The 24,649-nt window shown below is 39.2% G+C and overlaps 1 protein-coding gene across 1 annotated transcript in view; it reads left to right on the forward strand.

Moving 5' to 3' along the window:
* The window catches only part of PPP1R42 (protein phosphatase 1 regulatory subunit 42), a 48,323-nt gene that overhangs the window by 22,167 nt on the left and 1,507 nt on the right, over positions 1–24,649 (forward strand). Inside the window, exons 5-7 of the mRNA XM_062189560.1 lie at positions 6,144–6,261; positions 11,305–11,436; positions 19,810–19,969. Coding sequence (XP_062045544.1) covers positions 6,144–6,261; positions 11,305–11,436; positions 19,810–19,969 — 410 coding nt within the window. The remainder of the gene's footprint in view (positions 1–6,143; positions 6,262–11,304; positions 11,437–19,809; positions 19,970–24,649) is intronic.

Here is a 24,649-nt window from a genome sequence, read left to right on the forward strand (position 1 = left end):
ATCATTTATTTTTTTTAAGTCTAAAAGTGTGAATGGTTGGTAAGGAAATCTGATTATAATGACTATGTTATTGTATATCACTGTATCCCTCATTAAACTCAGCATATTTGAGAGCAATGAATTTTGATTTATCGACCTAAGGATTATCCAGAGCCAAGCCCAGTGCTTGGCTCATAGTACACACTTACTACATGTCTAGAGAACAAATGAGTAAGGGAACAAAAAATATCCAATTACCATGTGAAGAAATGCAAACCATCTGGGAAGTTCCAGTGGTTGCACTATGCCAGGAGTTGCTTCTCCTTCCTATAGAGAGAAGATATCCAGGGAGTAAAGAGGAAATCCTAAGTTATGCTACTTCCATCCTGAGAATACAAGCAATTAAAAATACCTGAACACAGTTTCTTTGGAGTCTGAACCTAGACATTGCCTAAGATACGTTTCAAATGTGCTTTTAAGGTTCATTTTAAATCATTAAAATCAAACGACACTTGAAATCTAGCATCAGAATATTAACTTGTTTGTTTGTATGTATTCCTGGGGTCAGTGTCTCTATTTCTTGGCTTTAATTTTTGCATTCTTTATCCTCGTTTAAGTTACCCAAAAGCCACTGACATCAAACTCATATACCATGGTGAGAAATCTCAGCCATATATAAGGTTGCTGACATCCATCCCAAGAGCTGTCAGAAACAGACAGCTTTGTGCCATGGGGAAAAGGAAGCAGATATCATTAGAGAATCCTAACAAAGCCACTGTAATTACCTGAGGTTTTTAGCACTGAAAACAGCTGCTTTTATATGGGCATCAGCAGGTTCCTCAAATGCACCTACAAAAAAATACATGAAATAACCAATTATAGCTCTTTTAAGGGAAAGTATACTCTTAAAATTACTGCTTTTGCTGATAATTTATCATTGACTCTAACCACTCAAAATTTAAAGTCATCATTCAAATACATATTAAAAAGAGGGTTTAGTCACATTATATTAAATATATTTTCAAAGATGAGTCAGTACTATGAAAGTCCTGGTAATCAAGCCTATACATAGACTTTTATAAAGTGTTAAAAACTAACATATGTTAGTGATTTGTATTTACCAATGTCTTTTGGCATAGAAAAATCATGTGCAAGAGAAAATAATGGGTCTTTTAATATTTAAATAACTTTGAATCTTCTAATCAAGAGTCTGACTTAAACAGTAAAAAAAGAAACATATTTAATAAAAATTTAAAGGAACACATATGGCAAGGAAAAGTACTATCAGTTTGACTATAATCCTTAAGCTCTGTAAATAGAAGGGGAAAAGAGAGTTCCATCTTACTTCTCCCTACTAAGTCTTGTCCTGCTTCTAACCTCAGGCCTTCCACCCCTCTCCTATTCACTCTTACATTCATCCTTTTCTTCATTCATTGAGAAATACCTACTACTTGGCAAGGCCTGCTGAACAATGGAGGCCATAGTAAGCATAAAACAGATGCATCCCTGTCCTCCAGGCCTTTCAGCATTAAGAGGAAGAGAAACATTGAGCACATAACCACCCTGATACAAATATGTGATTGCACTGGTATCACCAGAAGAATGTGGCCCTTTGCACCTAGAATGAGAGGATATGCTCCAATTAGAAGGGTCATTGAAGGTTTCTGAGGAGGGATAGTTGAGCTGTACTCTGAGATAAGAGAAGGACTTAGCAGGCAAAGGAAATGGTTTGTGTTAAGGACCTGGGGCAGGTGGAGCATGGCAAACATGAGGGATGAGAAGCCAAGTGAGTGAAGGTAGAACTTAATTCAAGCAGGGGATGATAAGTAGATGGGATGCACAGGTCATGATAGTTTTGAACAGTGGGAAGCCACTTGAAGATGAATAGAATCAGCAGCAGCAGTGCCAGAAATGTAGAATCTCAGCGTCTGCCCCAGACCTAAAAAATCAGAACCTGCATTTAAATATGATGCCTTGATGATTCTTAACCGCATGAAAGTTTGAGAAGCGCTGGTCTGGAAACTCTTTGAAGAATTTTGGCAATGACAGGAAAGAGAAAGGACAAAAACCAGAAGAGAAAGAGACATTGGAAATGGAAATGCAGATAGAGAGGATCCCACAAGGAAGAGGCCAGGATCAAGAGAACGGACTAACCTGGGAAAAGAGGAGGAAATCTTTTTTGAGGAAATGGCAAAGAGAAGTAGAAGAGGAAATGCAACACTAGAGGCAGATAACTGAAAAAACTTTGGACAGATGACCCACTTCTCCCCAGTAAAATTGGTGGCAATGTCATCCACTGCAAAGGAGAAATGGAGGTTTTAGGTCAAATAATACTCTGTAACTTAAAATTTCTTTAACTTGGAGCGCTCTAGCTTAAATGGCATTTACTTTTGGTTAACATGTCTTTGAGTTTTCTTTTTCTGTAACTTCTTTAAACAGATATGCATCAATGTATACAAATATTAAGTACTTCGATGGTGATTTATAAGGACTTCTGTATTTCTGCAGGTAGCTTAATTAGTGTAAGTTGAGTCATGAACTTCACTGGTACCAAGTTTTATAGCATGCTAACATTATTAAGTAAAATAAATAATCAGGTTGCAAAAATGCATAAAAATTTGAAACAGCAAAAAATACTTTAATCTTTACCTATAGCTTTTATGTCTGCAAAGTTTGCTAAATCAATTAAATGATCTAAAAAGTTAATGTCATAGTCAGATACATTAGTGATTTACTTCATTGGTTTTCTGATGACCATTTATCATGAGGTATAGAATCTTCAAAATGAATGGGGAAAATAAAAAAACTTGACACGCTTGCCTCTTATATAAACTAAATATTTGATTTATAAGACATAAATGAACAAAGTACTATGGACTGTCATGTTTTCTCGGTTTCTAATTTATTCAACCTCTGCTCAATATTGATCCTGACAAGCAGAGTGGCCCAAAGATAAATTTATTCATCCTACAGTTTAGTCAGGAACAAGCCAAAATTTATAGATTTTCCAAGGCAGATGATGACAGGCAGTCAGAGGGATGACAAATGGCTGTCTTTAGATTTAGTAAGGACAGTTGGGCCAGACGTTTCCAATAAAGATTGGAGCATGCTGGTCAAATAGAGGTTCATCAGTGGTCATCATTAATCCTGGAGAGAGCATTGTCGGGCTGCAGACGCCTATGCAGGAGCTTAAGCACCAGCCCTGCAGGGGAAACAGAATTGGCTCCCTCGTATTTTGCAGCTCTCCTTTACGTGATAGCATGACATGATCATTTATCAAACAGAGACTGTCCAGAAAAGTGTCTGCTTCCTTTAGTAACTTAATGAAGAACGAGGAAAGTTAAAGCATTTTATTAAAGACAGGAAGGCAATGAACAACCAGAGCGTATCCAAAGGGTAATCGTATTTCAGCACGGGATTAGTTCAGTCTTAAGTAAACATACACTGGAGGGAGTATGTTGAGGGTCATTTATCAAATGAGAAACAATTAACAAAACTCTTAAGCACTCTTTATCTATATCCATTTAAAGTTCTCTTACACCTACTATTACTTAACTTTTAGATCATGGGCATCATATTCAACGTTGTAAAAAAGGCAGTGCACTTTCCCTTCCTTAGAGGTTTTTAGAATAAGAGAAATACAGTGTAACTCTAACATAAAACAATTGCGGCTTTATTAAACGCTGTTGAACAAATGTTGTGGAGAGGGTACACTTCAGGGCTCAGGATGAAGGGTTGAAGTTATTGTTTGTGAAGACAGCTTTCTTATAAGGCATCAAGGACTTCTTGGCTTGTTACAACCTTCTTTTTCCTTATTTATAACAAGTTTCTCTTTGCGCTGTCCAGAATTAAAAGAAAGGGAATGAGCTAAGGGGTGGAAGGACAAGCAAAGAGGCAGAGAACCAGCACATTTATTACTTACTTGCTTCGTTCCAAGCGCTTTATGTGTCATGGCAACTAATCCTAATTACTCTCCCTTTATAAATGAAAACAAAGGTTAGCTAGGATTATATAGTAGGCAGCAGTGTCAGGAAGTTTGGGACTGCCTTTTTTTCTATAGTTCCTTATATTTTCATATGTTTTATTTATTTGGATTTCTCAGAGTCTACCAGGGATCAAATTCTGGGTATATATCCAAAGTAAATTAAATCACTATTTCAAGTATATATCATTGCTTCTCTATTCACTGCAGCATTATTCACAATAAACAAGATATGGAAAAAACCTAAATGCAGTAATTATTTTGAGTAATTCATAAAATATTAAACTTAGTTTTAAAAACTAGACATTTGGGGCATATTTAAGAAATTCTCAATGTATTTTTCATTTCCATTAAGTAGCAGTTAAAATAGATTTTTAAAAAGAGAAGAAGAGGCCGGCGCCGCAGCTCACTAGGCTAATCCTCTGCCTTGCGGCGCCAGCACACTGAGTTCTAGTCCCGGTCGGGGCACCGGATTCTGTCCCGGTTGCCCCTCTTCCAGGCCAGCTCTCTGCTGTGGCCTGAGAGTGCAGTGGAGGATGGCCCAAGTGCTTGGGCCCTGCACCCCATGGGAGACCAGGATAAGCCCCTGGTTCCTGCCATCGGATCAGCACGGTGCGCCGGCCGCAGCGCGCTACCGCGGCGGCCATTGGAGGGTGAACCAACGGCAAAAGGAAGACCTTTCTCTCTGTCTCTCTCTCTCACTGTCCACTCTGCCTGTCAAAAAATAAATAAATAAAAAGAGAAGAAAACAAAAAAAGGAATGACAGAGAAGGGAATTGGGATGAGACTGAGTGAAGGTCATGGGAAAAGAAACTCAAATACAGAGAAATAGGAGAGAAGAGGGTAAACAGCTGATTCTTAAGTGCCATTAATTTGTTTTCCTTACATTCATTTGTGTTATAGACCATGGAATAACCTAATTATTCATTGAAATAACAATTAGTTGCTTTTCTTGTAGGCTATAAAAGCATGTAAATGTTTGTGATACAATGTAAAACAAAACTATAACCACAGTATCATGAAATTAAAAAATAATTTCCTATGCTCAAAAAAGACTAGACGGTCAGGAGTTTGGCCTAGCAGTGAGATGTCAGCATGCTCACTAAGGCTCCTACATCCAACACTGGAGTACCTGGGTTCAATTCCCAGCTTCAGCTCCTGAATCCCACCTCCTGCTAATGCAGCTCCTAGGAGACAGTAGAACTGATGGCTCAGGTGACTGGGTTCCTGCCACTATGAGGGAAACCTGGATTAAGTTCTCAGCTCCTAACTTCAGTCCTAGGGAATGGCAGAGGCAGGGAGCATTTGAGCACTGAATCAGGAGATGCGAGTGCTCGCTCTCTCTCTGTCTTGCTCTCAAATAAAAACTTAAAAAAAAAAAAAAAGACTAGAAGGATATATAGTAACATATAAAAGCAATCTTTGGGTGATAACCATGCTATGATTTGTTTTTCTCCTATTTCCCTGTTTGTTTTTTTAAACAGATTTTTGAAAATGAATATTGATAGTCAACTAAAAAACAACATATATTGCTTGCATTTCCAATGAACTTCTAACTCACTACACCTTAATTGCTTTAATCTGTAAACATCTATAAACTCCACTAAGAATAGGGCATCTTCTGCAGCAAAATTTTTTTCTGAGCTACTGATTGGATTAATTTAAGGAAATATAACAGAGGATACTTCTGTCACCCCCAACTCAGGATATCACCTTTCTATCATCAGTACAGACCGTTTTATTCTTCTAAGTAGGTGGCTTTGAGCTAGAGCTCCATGAAAATCAATAATTATCTTTAGAAACAGTTAACTGGGTCAGATGTTTGGCTCAGTGGTCAAGACATCATTTAGGATACCTCCATCCTACAGCTCAGTGCCTGGGTTCCAGTCCTGGCTTTGCTGCCAATTCCATCTTCCTGCTAATACACACCCAAGTAGTTGGGTGCCTGCCACCCACATTGAACCCAGATTGAGTTCTGAGCTCCTGGCTTCAGCCTGCCCACCCCCAGATATTATGGGCATTTAGGGAGTGAATCAGCAGATGGAAGATTTTTCTCTCTCCCTCCCTGCTTTTCAAATGATTAATTAATTTATTAATTAAGTTTAAAGTCAAAAAACTGATGTGCTAAAAGTACTGATAATTATTAAATTCTTATGTCTTATTTTTTGTTTTTTAATTATAGGATTTGGAATTTTTACTGAACAAGCTGATAAAGCTGTGGAAAATGGATTTAAATGGAAATCCTGTTTGTCTCAAACCAAAATACAGGGACAGGCTGATTTTGGTGTCCAAATCACTGGGTACACATTTTATATTAATATAGTTCTCTTAGAGGCACCTGGTTATCTCTAACCTATCAGCAGGCTTTCAGAAATATAAATATGACATTTTGATCTGTGGTCAACTTTAAGTTTGATATTTTGAATAATAGCAAAAGTTAAAACTGAGAAATACTCATGAAAACTATTCAGAATTAAAGCACCATATATTCTTTAAGGAGAAAGTATGGCTGTTACCACAAAAAAAAAAATGACAAGTCATACATGTGTAGAACATGTTGACCTTTTGCCAAACTTTCATTGGGACAAATCTGCTGATGATCAAAAGAGACTCCTTAGTAGATAAAATCGATGAAGGTTTTCATTGCCTGACATTTGCCAAATAGTACCCTAGGAACACACAGGAGTCCCTTTCATTTGAAAGGGGAATAAGTTGGGGCCAGCACTGTGGCGTAGTGAGTAAAGCCGCTGCCTGCTAGTGCCAGCATTCTATATGGGCGCTGATTCGAGTCCCGGATGCTTCACTTCTGATCCAACTCTGCTATGTGCCGGGAAAGCAGCACAAGATGGCCAAGTCCCTGGGCACCTGCACCTGCATGGGAGACCTGGAAGAAGCTCCTGGCTCCTGGCTTCGGATCGACCCAGTTGCAGCCATTGCAGCCATTTGGGGAGTGAACCAGTGGATGGAAGACTGACTCTCTCTCTCTCTCTCTCTCTCTCTGCCTCTACCTTCCACATAAATAAATAAATACTTTAGAAAAGAAAAGAAAGGGGAGTAGGATAGGAAGTCCCTTTATGATATCCTTGCAAATAACATTCCTGAATATGCTCATTCCTTGGGGAAATGGACAACTCATTTGGTCAGTAGTGACAGTTATACAGCATCAGAGAAATGAGCAGTGCTCTCTCATAAAGGAGACTGGTGAGAGGGTTTCCTGTATCCAAACTTCCGTGACATACTGTACCTGAGGCCAAAAACTAACATATGACAAAACCACTTCAAAGCTCATAACTCCCATTAACTTTGATAAATCATGACACTAGTGCAGCAGTTGTCTGGTATGGGGAAGAAGAAATTTTTTCAAAATGCATATGTGAAGACTATACCCTGCCCATAAAGGTAGGAAACTGAGAATAAAACAGAACAATCGTGTATTATTATTATTATTATTATTAAAGATTTATTTATTTATTTATTTGAAAGTCAGAATTACAGACAGCAAAAGAGACAGATCTTCCATCCATTGGTTCACTCCCTATATGGCTACAACAGCCAGGTCTGGGCCAGGTTGAAGCCATGAGCCAGGAGCTTCTTCTGGGTCTCCCAAGTGAGTGCTGGGGTACAAAGACTTGGGCCATCCTCCACTGCTTTGCCAGGTGCATAAGCAGGCAGTTGGATCAGAAGTGGAGCAGCTGGGAATCAAACTGCCCATATGGGATGCTGGTGCTGCAGATAGTGGCTTAACCCACTGTGCCACAGCACCAGCCCCCATGTATGTATTTCTAAAAGCTATACAGATGATTCTGCTATGCAACCCAAACCTCAGTATTTCATCCCCTTACATCTCTTCCCACAACACAATTTTAATAGGACCCTTTCCTCAATAAGTGGGATAAAATTAATACAATTAATATTTGATGATAAAGAACCTTCCAATGTTCATAAGACCATTTCTATAAGCATTTCTCATGATATAGTACCATAGTAAGACTGTAAAACATACAAAGAAAAGTATATTGAGTATATAGTTTGAGTATTATATTTTGTGATTATAAAATTTATACATATTTCAAAAATATATGAAAACTAAATATAACTCATAATCCCACCATAAATCTGCTGACACATTAGTAAACATCCTTCCAGTCTTTTTTTCCATGCACATACACATGTAATAAATTCCTTTTTTTATTTTAACTTATCCTATTCTCATTTCTTTCCTTTTCCTGAAATGAAAACCAAAAAACACAAAGTTGATCGAGGGCCTGGTTTGATGTATCCCCCTAAGAAGGGGTGTGGAGGACCAGTTTATGTTTTCTAAGTTGCCCAGTCCTCACGAAAACAGAATGACAGTCCATACATTTGGTTTACTTAGCACAAGTGGAAGTGAAATTTTGTGTTGAGAGCAGCTCATTAAAATGAAAAACATCTCATAAGATCCAGCCCTTTACCTTGCTTCCCCTCCTAAACCACTTCCACATGTAATGTCAACTAAGATTAGTTGCAAAAATGAGATGGAATCAGATTAACTGAGGCACAGTTTCCTGGTCATTCTTTTAGCTCTGTCTTGGATACCACATAAGAAAGAAGGAATTATGGCAAAAAAATAAAAAAAAAAACTTGGGGTTTTCATTCCTTATTTTTAAAAAATGCTGGTTATGAATATCCTATTCAAAAGTATGATACAAATTATATAATTATTAAAAACAGATCTGAAAGACAGCACTAAATACAAGTGGTGGAGAAAACTGAGCATAGAAGATCTCAGTGTAAACTTATAAATACAAAGATATTTAATGATAAGCCATTTAGGCATTTTCTCAAATTATAGCTTAGTAAGGGCTATAGTTCAGTTGAAATATGACATACATGGAGACAACAACATATCTAGAACATGTGGTTCTAAGCTACACAGTAGTCCTCCCTTTTCCTCAGCTTCCCTTTCTGAGGTTTCAGTTACCCATAGACAACTGAAGTCTGAAAATAAAGTACAGTAGAATAAGACATTTTGAGAGACAGAGACCACATTCATATAACCCTTTTTATAGTATATTGTTATAATTGTTCTATTTTATTGTTAGTTATGTTGTTAAAACTTTTATTTGCCTGATTTATAAATTAAATTTCATCATAGGTATCTATGCATAGGAAAAAATATATATATAGGGTTTTATACATCTGCATTTTTCATAGTCTTGGGATATATCCCATTTGGATTAGGCAAGATCATTATATTCCAGTTTCATCACTTTATTTTGTGCTTTGGGTATTATGGATCATAATTAAGTGTCAGTATTAATACTTTCAGTAACAACCAACATTTTATAAGAAAATTGTCATTTTCCCTGAAAGAATATGATCTAATAGATTTTACTACATTCTTTCTACATTTTGGAACCCAAGGGAAGATATTACATGGATAATGAGAAAAAAATCTGCTTAATTTAAAAAGTTATTATATAAAAAGTTTGTTAGAAAATATAGTCTTTTATTTATTTATTTATTTTTAAATTAAACTTTTATTTAATGAATATAAATTTCCAAAGTACAGCTTATGGGTTACAATGGCTTCCCCCTCCCAAAACTTCCCTCCCACCCACAACCCTCCCCTTTCCCGCTCCCTCTCCCCTTTCAATCACATCATGATTCATTTTCAATTCTCTTTATATACAAAAGATCAGTTTAGTATATATTAGGTAACGATTTCAACAGTCTTTTTATTATTATTAGATGGATCCCATCTGTATTTATGTAATTAAAAAGGTAATATAATGGCCGGCGCCGCGGCTCACTAGGTTAATCCTCTGCCTTGCGGCGCCGGCACACCGGGTTCTAGTCCCGGTCGGGGCACCGATCCTGTCCCAGTTGCCCCTCTTCCAGGCCAGCTCTCTGCTGTGGCCAGGGAGTGCAGTGGAGGATGGCCCAAGTGCTTGGGCCCTGCACCCCAAGGGAGACCAGGAGAAGCACCTGGCTCCTGCCATCGGATCAGCGTGGTGCGCCGGTCGCAGCGTGCCTACCGCGGCGGCCATTGGAGGGTGAACCAACGGCAAAAGGAAGACCTTTCTCTCTGTCTCTCTCTCACTGTCCACTCTGCCTGTCAAAAAAAAAAAAAAAAGGTAATATAAAATGTCTTCTAATAAGGGAATTGTTCAGTGTTTTTTATTATATCTGCTACAAAGCATACTATCAGCCATTGAAAATTGTGTTTAGGGACAAGTGTTTGGCCTAGTGATTAAGATGCCAGTTGGAATGCCTGCAACGCATTTCAGAGTACCTGGGCTTGAGTCCTGGCTCCACTCCTAATTCCAGTTTCCTGTAATGCACACCCGAGGAGGCAGCAGATGACAGCTCAAGTAGCTGGGTCCCTGGATTGAGGTCTTGGTGCCCAGCTTCGGCCTTGTTCAGCCCAAGCTATTGCAGGAATTTGGGGGAGTAAACAGGTGGATGAAACATCTAAAAATAAATAAGAACTCGGGGCTGGCGCTGTGGTGTAGTGGGTAAAGCCTCCACCTGCAGTGCTGGCATCCTATGTGGGCACCAGTTCGTATCCTGGCTGCTCCACTTCCTATTCAGCTCTCTGCTATGGCCTGGGAAAGCAGTAGAAGATGGCCCAAGCCCTTGGGCCCCTGCACTCATGTGGGAGGCCCAGAGGAAGCTCCTGGCTCCTGGCTTCAGATTGGCACAGCTCCAGCCATTGCTGCCAACTGGGGAATGAACCAACAGATGGAAGACCTCTCTCTCTCTCTCTCTCACTCGCTCTCGCTCTCTTTCTCTCTCTCTGCCTTTCCTTCTCTCTTTGTGTAACTCTGACTTTCAAGTAAAATAAATAAATTTTTTAAAAGATTTATTTTATTTATTTGAAAGCAGAGTTACAGAGAGGAGTAGAGACAGAAAGGTCTTCCATCTGCTGGTTCACTCCCCAGATGGCCACAATGGCCGGAGCTGTGCCAATCTGAAGCCAGGAGCCAGGAGCTTCTTCTGGGAGCCAAGGACTTGGGCCATCTCCTACTGCTTTCCCAGGCCATAACAGAGAGCTGGATCGGAAGAGGAGCAGCCAGGATTAGAACCGGCACCCATATGGGATGCCATCGCTTTAGGCCAGGACTTTAACCCACTGCACCACAGCACAAATCTTTTTTTTTTAAAAAAAAGATATATTGCTATAACAATAAATAAATACTTAACAAAAATACACATGTTGTATATTTAAGGCATTTTAAGGGAAGTTTATTTCAGCCTATGGTATAACTTAAATCTGTATACTCTAAACCAAAAGTATATGTTTTTATTTATATAGTCATATGTATGTAATGTATTTGTTAAACATATGCATTTTTCTCCAGAATTTCTTGATGGAAAAGAAATTAAAAATGTGGAAAGACAATTCCTGGTGAATTGGAAAGCATCCAAAGATGCCAAGAAAATCAGCAAAAAAAGAAGCAGTAAAAATGAAGATGCAAGTAACTCTTACATAAGTAAGCACACTGTCATTCATTAGCTCACCATTCTTCTAAAAAAGGAAATATTCTAACAAAAAAAAGAAAAAGCCAAGAAATAAGTTTTTTGTATGTGTTTAGATGTCTTATTTTTAGAACTTTTTCTAACTTACTTAGTTGTGCATAAAGATAAATACAGTTGCTACAAAATTTTACATGTAATGTTTAAATATGAAAATGATAGCCACTATGACCTAAAGCTACGTTTGGTTCACCCTGGGTAAGACTATGCCTGCTATGTAAACACAGAGCTATGAGGATGTGGGAAAATGTGTAATTTTGTATTTGGCAAAAGTGTCTGATATCAGTTATATAAATGGTAAAATAACAGGTATAAAAATTATGAAACCTGAGTCACTAGTATATCTGTTTAGCACAGTACAAAAATCAGGATAGAAAATAAAAACTAGTCATAATTTTTTTTACTAGGAAAATTAAAATATAGCACAACCACATTTGGCCTGTACTTTGTGGCCTGTCCCTGGTCTTATGCACATACCCTAACATTTGAATACATGGATAAAGCCCAAGGTTGTGTTACAAAGGACACACCAACCTCCTTTGCCTAACTATATGCAACCAAATATAATGTATAACAATGAACTTTATCACATTAGGGAATGTCCTAGAATTGACTCGACAAATTTTGCAGTCTGCAACATTAAAATGAGCCTCTTCCTTCCTTCCATGATAGTGTTTGAACAATAATGTAATTATTCTATAGGGTGTGTGGACATAGAAAAGAGATTAGAACAATGGAAAAGGAAAGAAAAGCTGGAACAGAATATTGAGGTTTTTTGCATGGATAGCATATCCTAAGAGCTATGTCCTTTGAGGACGGCGAGGTTGAGGTGAGGAGGAGCTGAGCTAGAAAGGCAAGGAGCTCTGGGGATTTTGGCATGACCCCAACTAATTAACAAAAAGCAATCTTTAAAGTAACACACACACACACACACACACACATAGTAATAACAAGCTATCTGAAAAAAAATTAGGAAAACAATCTCATTTACAATAGCACCAAAAAGAACAATGATGAAAGAAATTAAGCAATACACAAATGAAAAGATATTCCATGTTAAAATATCCAAATACCCAAAATTATCTACAGATTCAATGCGATCCTTATCAAAATCACAATAGCATTTTTTATTTTTAAAATCTTCCCGTGTTTATTTAAGAAGCAGAGAGAAAGACAGAAATCTACACACTGATTCACTCCCCCAAATAACTTGCATCCGCTGTGGTTATGGCCAAAAATCCAGGGCCAGATCCAGGAGCTGGGACATCAATCCAGGTTTCCCACATGGGAGCTAGGGACCCAACTAGTTGAGAGCCATCATCACTGCTGCCTCCAGGGTTGGCACTAGTAGGAAGCTGAGATCTGAAGAACTGGTCTGGAACCCATGCACTCCAAAATGGGATGTATACATCTTAACCACTGCTCCAAACACTCATTCCCCAATGACATATTTTAAATAAACAGAAAAAAATTTAAAATTTATATGGGACCAAAAAAGACCACCAAAAACCAAATCAAACTACAGAAAGAACAGGTCTCACAATTCTTTTTTTCTTTTTTTTTGTTTTTTGAACAGGCAGAGTTAGACAGCAAGAGAGAGACAGAGAGAAAGGTCTTCCTTTTCCGTTGGTTCACTCCCCAAATGGCCTCCATGGTCGGCGCACTGTGCCCATCCAAAGCCAGGAACAGGGTGCTTCCTCCTGGTCTCCCATGCAAGTGCAGGGCCCAAGGACCTGGGCTATCCTCCACTGCCTTCCCGGGCCACAGCAGAGAGCTGGACTGGAAGAAGAGCAACCAGGACAGAATCCGGTGCCCCAACCGGGACTAGAACCCGGGGTGCCGGCGCCGCAGGTGGAGGATTAGCCTAGAGAGCCATGATGCGGGCCAGGTCTCACAATTCTTAAACTACAAAATATGTTATAGACTTATCAAAACTGTATGGAACTGGCATAAGACAGATGTGGAGCAATGAAACAGAACTGTCAGCCCTTAAGTAAATCCACATCCATGTGGTCAAATGGACCTTTAACAAAGGTGCCAAGAATATATGATGGGAAAAGGATATTCTTCACCAAATGGTGCTGGGGAAACTGGATATCTACCTGCAAAAGAATAAAACATGATTCTTATCTTACACCATACACAAAAATCAACCCGAAATGGATTACAGGCTTAAACGATAAGACCCACAAATGTAAAACTTCCAGAAGAAAACGAGAGAAAAGCTCATGACATGCATCTTGGCAAAGATTTCATGGATATGATAGCAAACGTACAGGGAACAAAACCAAAAATAAACAAGTGGAACTACATCAAACTAAGAAGCATCTGTACAACAAAGAAAACAACATGGTAAAAGGCAGTCTATGGAATGGGAGAAGATATTTGCAAACCATACATCTAACAGAGGTTAATCTCCAAAATGTATAAGAAACTCCTACAGCACAACAAGAAAAAATACCCAATTAAGAATGGACTAAGGACTTGAATAGACATTTCTTGAAAAAAAAATAAAACCCCACATATAAATGACTAACATATATATAGAAATACTCAATATCACTAATCATCAGCGAAATGCAAATCAAAGTCACAGTCAGCTAATAGCTCATACTTGTCAGGATAACTATTATCCAAGAAAAAAAAAAGAGACAAATGTTGGTGAGGATTTGGAGAAATTAGAACTTTTGCACTGTTGGTGGCAATGCAAAATGGCACAGCCACTATAAGAAAGAGTATGGATGTTCTTCAAAAAATTTAAAATAGGGTTACTATATAATGCATACAATCCCACTTCTGGGCATTCATCCAAACAAATTGAAATCAGGATCTCCAAGAGATATTAGCACTCCTATGTTCACTGCAGCATTATTCACAATAGCCCACTTGTAGAAATATCACAAATTTCAGGGGACAGAGGAATGGATACAAAAAATGTAGTTTGATGGTGTATATAAATAGAAGGAAATTCTGTAATATGTAAAAACTGTGGATGAATGTTGAGAACATTATGCCAGTTGAAAAATAATAAGCCAGCGCCATGGCTCACTTGGTTAATCCTCTGCCTGTGGCACTGGCATCCCATATGGGCACTGGGTTCTAGTCCTGGTTGCTCCTCTTCCAGTCCAGCTCTCTGCTGTGGCCTGGGAGGGCTGTGGAGGATGGCCCAAATGCTTGGGCCCTGCACCCCATGGGAGACCAGGAGAAGCACCTGGCTCCTGCCTTTGGATCAGCGCGGTGCACCAGCCGCAGCACGCCGGCCGTGGTGGCCATTGGAGGATGAACCAACGGCAAAGGAAGCACCTGGTTCCTGGCTTCGGATCGGCATAGCTCTGACCATAGCGGCCATTTGGAGGGTGAACCAACGGAAAAGGAAGGCCTTTCTCTCTGTCTCTCTCTCTTACTGTCAAATAATAATAATAATAATAATAATAATGAGACAGGAAGACAAATACTGCATGATTCCACTTATGTAGTGCATCTAAAAGACTAAATTCATAGAATCATACAGAGGAATGTTAGTTGTCAGTAGTTAGGAGTTGAGGGAAGGAAATGAGTTACTAATCAACGGACATAACGTTTCAGTGAAGCAAGATGAATAATGCTAGAAATACAACATTGTACCTAAGTCAACAATAACATCTCAGACACTTAGGAATTTAAGACAATAGATCTCACATTACATGTTCTTGTCACAATAAAATGTATGTTGAATTTTTTTTTTGACAGAGTTATAGACAGTGAGAGAGAGAGAGAGAGAGAGACAGAGAGAAAGGTCTTCCTTCCATTGGTTCACTACCCAAATGGCCACTACGGCTGGCACACTGCACCAATCCAAAGCCAGGTGTCAGGTGCTTCCTCCTGATTTCCCATGCAGGTGCAGGGGCCCAAGCACTTATGCCATCCTCCACTGCCCTCCTGGGCCACAGCAGAGAGCTGGACTGGAAGAGGAGCAACCAGGACTAGAACCCAGCACCCATATAGGATGCCGGCATCGCAGGCAGAGGATCAACCAGGAGAGCCACGGCGCTGTCCCCCAATGTTGAATGTTATAGTATAGGAGCTTCATTTCATATATTGTTGTATTTGCTTTACAATAATCATTAATTCACTTAAAATAGAAAGCACTAGGGTTTAGGGGGCAAAGAAGAAGGGGCAAAGAAAGAAAAGAGCTGAAATTTACTGTACTAAACACTCCAGATATTTATATACAATATTCTATTTAATCATCATAGCCTGTGGGGCAGATAATTTTATCAGTTTTGCAGATGAGAAAGCTATTTCAGAAGGATGAAGTAATTTGTCTGAAGTCACAAAGCTAACAGAAGCTATGGTCATTAATTAAAGTTTTCTAGTGACCACTATAATACTGACTGGATGAACTGTGATGACATAGAAATTCACTTCAGGTTGATAAGAATTTAGGATAATTTGCAAATATACAAATATGTGATATGGAAACAAATATATTTTATAATTAAAAAGAAACTAGGAGAAAGGGGTAATACATCATAAAAAAAAACTTCAAGTTTTTTTTTTTTTTTTTGACAGGCAGAGTGGATAGTGAGAGAGAGAGAGAGAGAGAGAGAGAAAGGTCTTTCTTCCATTGGTTCACTCCCCAAATGGCCGCTATGGCCGGTGCACTGTGCCAATGCGAAGCCAGGAGTCCAGTGCTTCCTCCTGGTCTCCCATGCGGGTGCAGGGCCCAAGCACTTGGGCCATCCTCCACTGCCTTCCTGGGCCACAGCAGAGAGCTGGACTGGAAGAAGAACAACTGGGACAGAATCTGGGGCCCCAACCAGGACTAGAACCCGGGGTGCTGGTACTGCAGGCAGAGGATTAGCCAAGTGAACTGTGGTGCTGGCCAGAACTTCAAGTTTTTAAAAGTATTCAACTAGATGAACCAGTGTTTTGGCACAGCAAGTTAAACTGCCACTTGAGATATTGATATCTCATATCATAGTGCTGGTTTAAGGCCTAGGTGTCTCTCTGTCTCTGCCACTCTGCCTTTCAAATGTATAAATACATTTTAAAGTATTCAAGTAGATTATATAACTTACTATATTAAAAATGGACTCAAATATCAAATTAAAATTTAAAAAATTAAATTAAAATTAAAAAATAAAATTTAAAGTTAAGGTAGACTCATTGTAGTGGATAATTATCCGAGACCCTCTCAGGAGTATCTAGTTATTTCCCCTTGAAGAGCTATGGATTGGAAGTGTAGAAGGTTAAGCCTCTGTCTCCAGTGCCAGCATACTATATGGGCGCTGGTTTGAGTCCTGACTGTTCCACTTCCAATATGGCTCCTTTCTAATGTACCTGGGAAATCAGTGCAAGATGGCCCAGTGCTTGACCCCTGCACCCATATGGGAGATCTGGAAGACGCTCCTGGCTCCTAGCTTCAGATAGGCCCAGCTCTGGCCATTGTTGCCATCTGGGGAGTGAACTAGCAGATGGAAGCTCTTTCTCTGTCTTTCCTTCTTTCTTTGTATCTCTACTATGGATCCCCTCCCTGCATACATGTATATAATGTGTGATAATTCTATCCTCACATATGTGGCCAACAATATTATGTGTGCTCCTTATGTAAATTAAAGGCTCTTTTTCTTACTTCTGAAGAGGCATGTGTTAAAATCTAGAAAATGGGCCGGCGCCGCGGCTCACTAGGCTAATCCTCCGCTTTGCGGCGCCAGCACACCGGGTTCTAGTCCCGGTTGGGGTGCTGGTTCTGTCCCGGCTGCCCCTCTTCCAGTCCAGCTCTCTGCTGTGGCCAGGGAGTGCAGTGGAGGATGGCTCAAGTGCTTGGGCCCTGCACCCCATGGGAGACCAGGATAGGCACCTGGCTCCTGCCATCGGATCAGCGCGGTGTGCCGGCCGCACCGCGCGAGCCGCGGTGGCCATTGGAGGGTGAACCAACGGCAAAAAGGAAGACCTTTCTCTCTCTCTCTCTCTCACTGTCCACTCTACCTGTCAGTGCGGTGCGCCAGCCGCGGGGGCCATTGGAGGGTGAACCAACGGCAAAGGAAGACCTTTCTCTCTCTCTCTCTCTCACTGTCCACTCTGCCTGTCAAAAAAAAAAATCTAGAAAATGTATTTTTAAAATTTGCAATATTCCTTTAAACTAAACTGAACCTTTTAAGTGTACTTATGTACAACCAAATACATTTTAAGTGAATAGGCATTTTTAAGAAGATGCTAATGTTTGTACTTCCTAATTGCTTACATATTTTTGAAAGTCTTGTAAATTTGGAACTCTATACTAGGGATTAAGGTAAAATGACAGGGTTTATAACTTCTGTTTTCAAGGATCTTACAATAAACAAAAACTTATCCTAAATATAGCCATGTAGTTATACAGCTCAAAATTATAAAAAAAAACCCAAATACTTTAATAAAATCTTAAATATCTTCAGTGATGCTTTTGTAGCACTTTTATGGAAAGTGCACACGTTGGATGTGTCAAGGATTATGTTAGGCATTAGACATTAGAAATGAATAAAGCAGTCTCCATTTAAAAGGAAATCACTGGGAGAAAGCAAGGAGGATCTATAAATGGGTAAATAAGAGGGAACATTAAGTGTCAAAGATATGAACATATCCAAAAATCATACAATTATTATACATTATATTCTATTCCATAAAGGTTAAACACTTTGAACAAATAAACCCATAACAACAAAATTCTAAGCAGTGAATATTTCTATTAATGGCAGCATGGCTATTTGGTCTGCAAGAATTGACCATTAACCTTTACTTTAGAGATTTTTATGTATGAAAATCTGTGATATTTTATCTTAGATATTAAGCTGACAGATTTTATCCTAGATCTATTTGGCTTTAATTTCATAAAATATAATTTATTTATTTATTTATTTTTCTTTTTTTTAACTTTTATTTAATGAATATAAATTTCCAAAGTACAGCTTATGAATTACAATGGCTTCCCCCCCATAACTTCCCTCCCACCCGCAACCCTCCCCTTTCCCGCTCCCTCTCCCCTTCCATTCACATCAAGATTCATTTTCAATTCTCTTTATATACAGAAGATCAGTTTAGTATATATTAAGTAAAGATTTCAACAGTTTGCCCCCACATAGCAACACAAAGTGAAAAAATACTGTTGGAGTACTAATTATAGCATTAAATAACAGTGTACAGAACATTAAAGACAGAGATCCTACATGATATTTTTTAAAAATTGATTAATTTTCTATGCAATTTCCAATTTAACACCAGGGTTTATTTTTCATTTTCTTTTTTTCTTTTTTTAATTTTTGACAGGCAGAGTGGACAGTGAGAGAGAGAGAGACAGAGAGAAAGGTCTTCCTTTGCCGTTGGTTCACCCTCCAATGGCCGCCGCGGCCGGTGCGCTGTGGCCGGCGCACCGCGCTGATCCGAAGGCAGGAGCCAGGTGCTTCTCCTGGTCTCCCATGGGGTGCAGGGCCCAAGCACTTGGGCCATCCTCCACTGCACTCCCGGGCCACAGCAGAGAGCTGGCCTGGAAGAGGGGCATCCGGGACAGAATCCGGCACCCCGACCAGGACTAGAACCTGGTGTGCCGGCGCCGCTAGGCGGAGGATTAGCCTGTTGAGCCACGGCGCCGGCCTTCATTTTCAATTATCTTTATATTCAGAAGATCGATTCAGTATATACTAAGTAAAGATTTCATCAATTTGCACCCACACAGAAACACAAAGTATAAAAATACTGTTTTAGTACTAGTTATAGCATCACTTCACATTGGACAACACATTAAGGACAGATCCCACATGAGAAGTAAGTACACAGTGACTCCTGTTGCTGACTTAACAATTTGACACTCTTGTTTATGGCGTCAGTAATCTCCCTAGGCTCTAGTCATGAGTTGCCAAGGCTATGGAAGCCTTTAGGGTTCACCGACTTTGATCTTATTCCAATAGGGTGATAGTCAAAGTGGAAGTTCTCTCCTCCCTTCAGAGAAAGGTACCTCCTTCTTTGATGGCCCCTTTCTTTCCACTGGGATCTCACTCACAGAGATCTTTCATTTAGGTTTTTTTTTTTTTTTTTTTTGCCAGAGTGTCTTGGCTTTCCATGCCTAAAATACTCTCATGGGCTCTTGAGCCAGATCCGAATGCCTTAAGGGCTGATTCTGAGGCCAGAGTGCTGTTTAGGACATCTGCCATTCTATGAGTCTGCTGTGTATCCTGCTTCCCATGTTGGATCGCTTTTTCCCTTTTTGATTAATTTCATAAAATATAATTTTAGATAATCTAATCGTGTTATATGTCATTTTATAATTTAGTTACTAATTTCAAAGCAAGATGCTTTCAATTCTTTGTATGCTACAGGTAACTTTGAAACAATGCGTCACATAGTTCCTGTTTATTACCCACAGGTGGGTAAGCCAAAGATAGTCTTTTCCTCTGACATACAGAGATACCTTGTAAATGGAAATGCATCTCCAGAAAGAGCCCAAGAGGATCACACTAAGTCTACTGGAGAGATGGGGTAGGTTCTTTCAATCACTTGTATGATTTATCTTATTTGATGGGATGGGGACACTTTCCCTATAAAGTGGGAATAAGTGGGAATGAAGGCTTAGGGGAGAAAGGGTCTGTTGGGTCTGGAAAATGCTTTATTTGGAAAGAAAGTATACATAGAGTGTCCTAGTTTTGGTCTTGCTTCCTCCCCATTAACAAAAAAATTGGGAGTTGTGTAAGAATTTGCTGCTCAATCCATTGTCAATACCATCAAAATAATAGCTAGCTTATACACAGCACCTGAAAAGTCTATTTTTTTCATTTATATTTATTTTCACTTATTTGAAAGGCAGAGAGAGAATCAGAGGTCTTCCATCCACTTGTTCACTCCCCAAATGCTACAACAGCTGGGGCTGGAACAGACTGAAGCCAGGAACCTTGAACTCAATCTGGGTCTCTCACGTGGGTAGCTGGGATCCAAGTACTTAAACCATGATCTGCTGCAGAACAGGAAGTGGAGGTGAAACTTGAACTCAGGAACTCTAATATGGATGCCAAGCAGCTCCAACCACTGCACCAAACACTCTAATTTCTTAAAGATATACACAACTAGGGCCAGTGTTGTGGGCACAACGAGTTGGGCCTCCACTTGGAATGCTGGAACCCCATGTGGGTGCCAGTTTGAGTCCTGGCTGTTCTACTTCTGGTCCTGGTCCCTGTTAATGCACCTGGGAGGGCAGCAGAAGATGATCCATGTGGTTTGTCCTCTCCACCCATATGGTAGACATGGATGAATTTCCTGACTCCTGGCTTCAGCTGGTCCAGCCCCAGCTGTCATGGCCATTTGGGGAGTGAATCAGCAGATAGAGGATATCTATGTCTGTCTGTCTGTTTCTTTCTCTCTCTCTCTCTCTCTCTCTCTCTCTCTCTCTCTCTCTCCGTAACTCTGCCTTTCAAATAAATAAAAATCTTTAAAAAAAAAAATCCACACAACTGGTGTAACTTCCACAACAATGTTCTTGAGTTTTGTTTCTTTGCCAAGTATTTTGAAGTCTTGCTAATATATCATCAAGGCTAAAAATATACAGCCTCAGAAAACAATGTTGGTGAATGCTAGACATGCCACACACAGTTTTGTGCATTTTAAAAATATAAACTATTCTGTACTACAAAGGTAGTTTATCCTAAAGAAAGTCAAAGGAGAGAATGAGCTAGTGTCAGTACATATGTCCCTTTTAGCATATATTTATTATTCAACATGGGAAGCCACTCTGAGGTGGAAAGCAACTTTTTCAACAAAAAGTATGTGCCCCACACTGCTTTGGGGTCTACACACTGGGAGTTGTGCTTGTATTCTATGTGGAGCGCAGTGAAGCCACATCTGTCCAAAGAGAAGGGAGTGTTTTCCACCTCTTTTATAAATGCATGCAGTCTGTGCTCATGTATATTTACACAAGCCTGCTTTCCCTACAGGGAGGAAAAAGTCAGACTCGTTGACGTTGTTTTTGACCCTCAAACTGAACTTGATACTATCAATGTACACTTTAATTAAAGATTAGGTCAAAACTATTTTTTTTTATTTAAAGGCTGGTTCTGAACAAATGCCTTCACTGTTCAATTAAAAATAATATATGGTATTAAACAGCGGGGAGCACTTGGCGCAGCAGTTAGGTATTAAACAAAAAAAAGTATACATTATTGCTTCTTTCTGCATTTGTCACAGTAAATACTTCTGACAGATGTTTCCTCTCTGTTCAAAAATGCTAGGAGGCGCTTGAGCTTTAATAATTTAAAAATAGACATTAAATACATTTATACATTGCTTATAAGATCCCCTGAGAATACTGTACGGCACTACACAATGAAAAAAAGCAAATTGTTACTTGATTATTTAACTATCTTTCAAGTCCAAGAAATGTTAATAAAGTCGATCCATCTCTCGTTAATGTGAAACTAATAATGTTCTAGCAGAATTAGAATGCCCTTAATTTCATACTTTAAGAAACATGAATCTCTGTGTCCAACAATCCACAGGTAATGTTCACTGTATGTTATTTAACTATTTCTGAAATGCTTAGTATCTTTTGCCAGAAAATGGAAGCATTAGCTTTCTTTGAATTAAAAAGTGAACTTTAATAATAGTTAAAGTAACTTGCTTTCACCACTGTTAAGGTTTTGTTTGAACAGTTGTAACAGACCCAAAAACTCAGATAATATTTTCAGTCACAAAACCCTAGAACTCACTTGAAAAATTCAAAATTACTTTGGCTTTGCTTCATTAATCCTAACCTCAGTCTATTCAATTTTATATGCAAAATGAACTTATTTGTATTCATAATGTAGGTATAATATTAACATTTTGATTTTTGTACTTTTTTAAAAAATATTTATTTATTTATTTATTTGAAAAGCATAGTTACAGAGAGAGAGGGAAACAGAAAGATCATTGTGTCATAGCAGGTTAGGACTCCACCTGCAATACCAGCTTTCCATATGGGCACTGGTTTGAGACCTGGCTGCTCCACTTCCAATCCAGCTCCCTGCTAATGCATCTGGGAAAGCAGTGAAGGATGACCCAAGTTCTTAGGCCCCTGCACCCATGCGGGAGACCCAGAAGAGGCTCCGGGCTCCTTGCTTTTGTCCTGGCTTAATCCTGGTCATTGGGGCCATTTGTTGGGTGAACCAACAGATGGAAGATGTCTCTCTCACTCTCTCTCTCCTCATCTCTAACTCTGCCTTTCAAATAAATAAAAAATAAATCTCTCTCTCTCTTTTTTTAAAGAATACTATCTGCCCCATTTTACAGATGGGAAAAAAGAGGCTTGGAGAAACAGATTCATAATGATCCAAGGTCACAGTTGCCATGAGCAAAACAGGGACATGGATTCAGGTCACTGACTCCAATTGCCAAGCCTTCTGTGACTGTTAAATAGTCTCAAACAATGTACAGTTAAGTGAGGGACACATGTGAGGAGATGACTAAGATAACTGGCAAGTACATTCCTAATTAAAGGCAGCTGCAGCTTCTTGACTGCAGAATAGTGTGGCTAGGTGTACATGCTGATCTTGAGAAATCAGCCGGCTGGCAAGTGAGATATCTGATTTGTGAAATCATCTCATTTTAAAATATTTGCTCATTTTGTTTCTTAAAATAAAAATATGTATTAGAATGGATAAAAAGAGAAAAACAAACCAAAATCTAACCATGGATATGGAGCAACTGGAACTCTCATGCAGTACTGGTGGGGAATGCAAAATAGTACAGCCACTTTAGGCAACAGTATGACATATACTTAATACACCTAGCTGTCCCACTCCTAGGTATTTTCCCAAGTGAAATGAACACCTATAATTTCAAAAGCCTGTTCCCAGGTGTCTCAACTGGGGAACAGATAAATAAACTGTGGTAATCTATATAATGGAATACTACTGAGCAATCAAAAGGTATGAACTACTGATATACTCATCAATAAGGACTGATCTCAAAAACATTTTGCTACGTAAAAGAGGCCAGACTCAAAAGCTTATATGACACGTGTATGTTTTCATTTGTATGATATGGCAAAGGCAAAATCATGGAAAACAGATCAGTAGTTGTTAGGGACCAGGGGGTTGACCCCAAGGGAGTTTGGGGAAAAAGGGAAATGTTCTCTATATTTATTGTGGTTAATTGTGTATGTTCTTCAAAACTTGTTAAGTAACTATACATTCTCTGTATCGTTCCAATTTTAGTATATATGCTGCTGAAGCAAGCACAAACCATACATTCAAAAGGGTGGATTTAACTGTAAATTACACCTTAAACAGTAAAATGGTTGAAAGGTGAAAAAGCATCAATCAATCGATTGCTTTGTATCATATAAAACATTTTTATACTACATATAATAATTTATTTTCTTCATATTATGTGTGATTATTTTGTATTAGAAGGACAATCTTACCAAATTAATATAGAAAATTATTTGGAGTATTTAGAAAAAAGACTTAAAGATAATTTTAAGACCTATGCCACACTAGTGAAATAAAATCAACAGCGTTCTAAAGTCATAGGCTCTTTGGAAGATTCTACAATTAAAAATTCCAAAGAATTACATACTGTTAAAATATTCTTGGGGCCAGGGCCGGGGCCAGCGTGGTAGCACAGTAGGTTAATCCTCTGCCTGCAGCGCCGGCATCCCATTTGGGTGCCGGTTTGGGACCTGGCTGTTGCACTTCCAATCCAGCTCTGCTATGGTATAAGTCCTTGGGCCCCTACACCCACATGGAGACCAGGAAGAAGCACCTGGCTCCTGGTCCAGCTCTGGCCATTGTGGCCATTTGTGGAGTGATCCAGTGGATGGAAGAACTTCCTCTCTCTCTCTCTGCCTCTCCTTATCTTTCTGTGTAACTCTAACTTTCAAATAAACAAACAAATCTTTAAAAAATACTCTTGGCTTGTTAATAGGATAAAATTATTACATTTATTACTAATTTTAATTATTTGAAGTATGCTCTTCATTGCAAATTATAAAATACTCTACAAATATCAAGTAGAATGGTATAATAAGAGTGCAAATGGGGCTGACCCTATGGCGTAGTGGGTAAAGCTGCTGCCTGCTGTGCTAGCATCCCATATGGGTGCCGTTTTGTGTCCTGGCTGCTCCACTTCCAATCCAGCTCTCTGCTATGGCCTGGGAAAGCAGTAAAAGATGGCTCAAGTCCTTGGGCC

The sequence above is a fragment of the Lepus europaeus genome, chromosome 4 (genome assembly GCF_033115175.1).
Source record: "Lepus europaeus isolate LE1 chromosome 4, mLepTim1.pri, whole genome shotgun sequence".
NCBI classification, from domain to species: domain Eukaryota; kingdom Metazoa; phylum Chordata; class Mammalia; order Lagomorpha; family Leporidae; genus Lepus; species Lepus europaeus.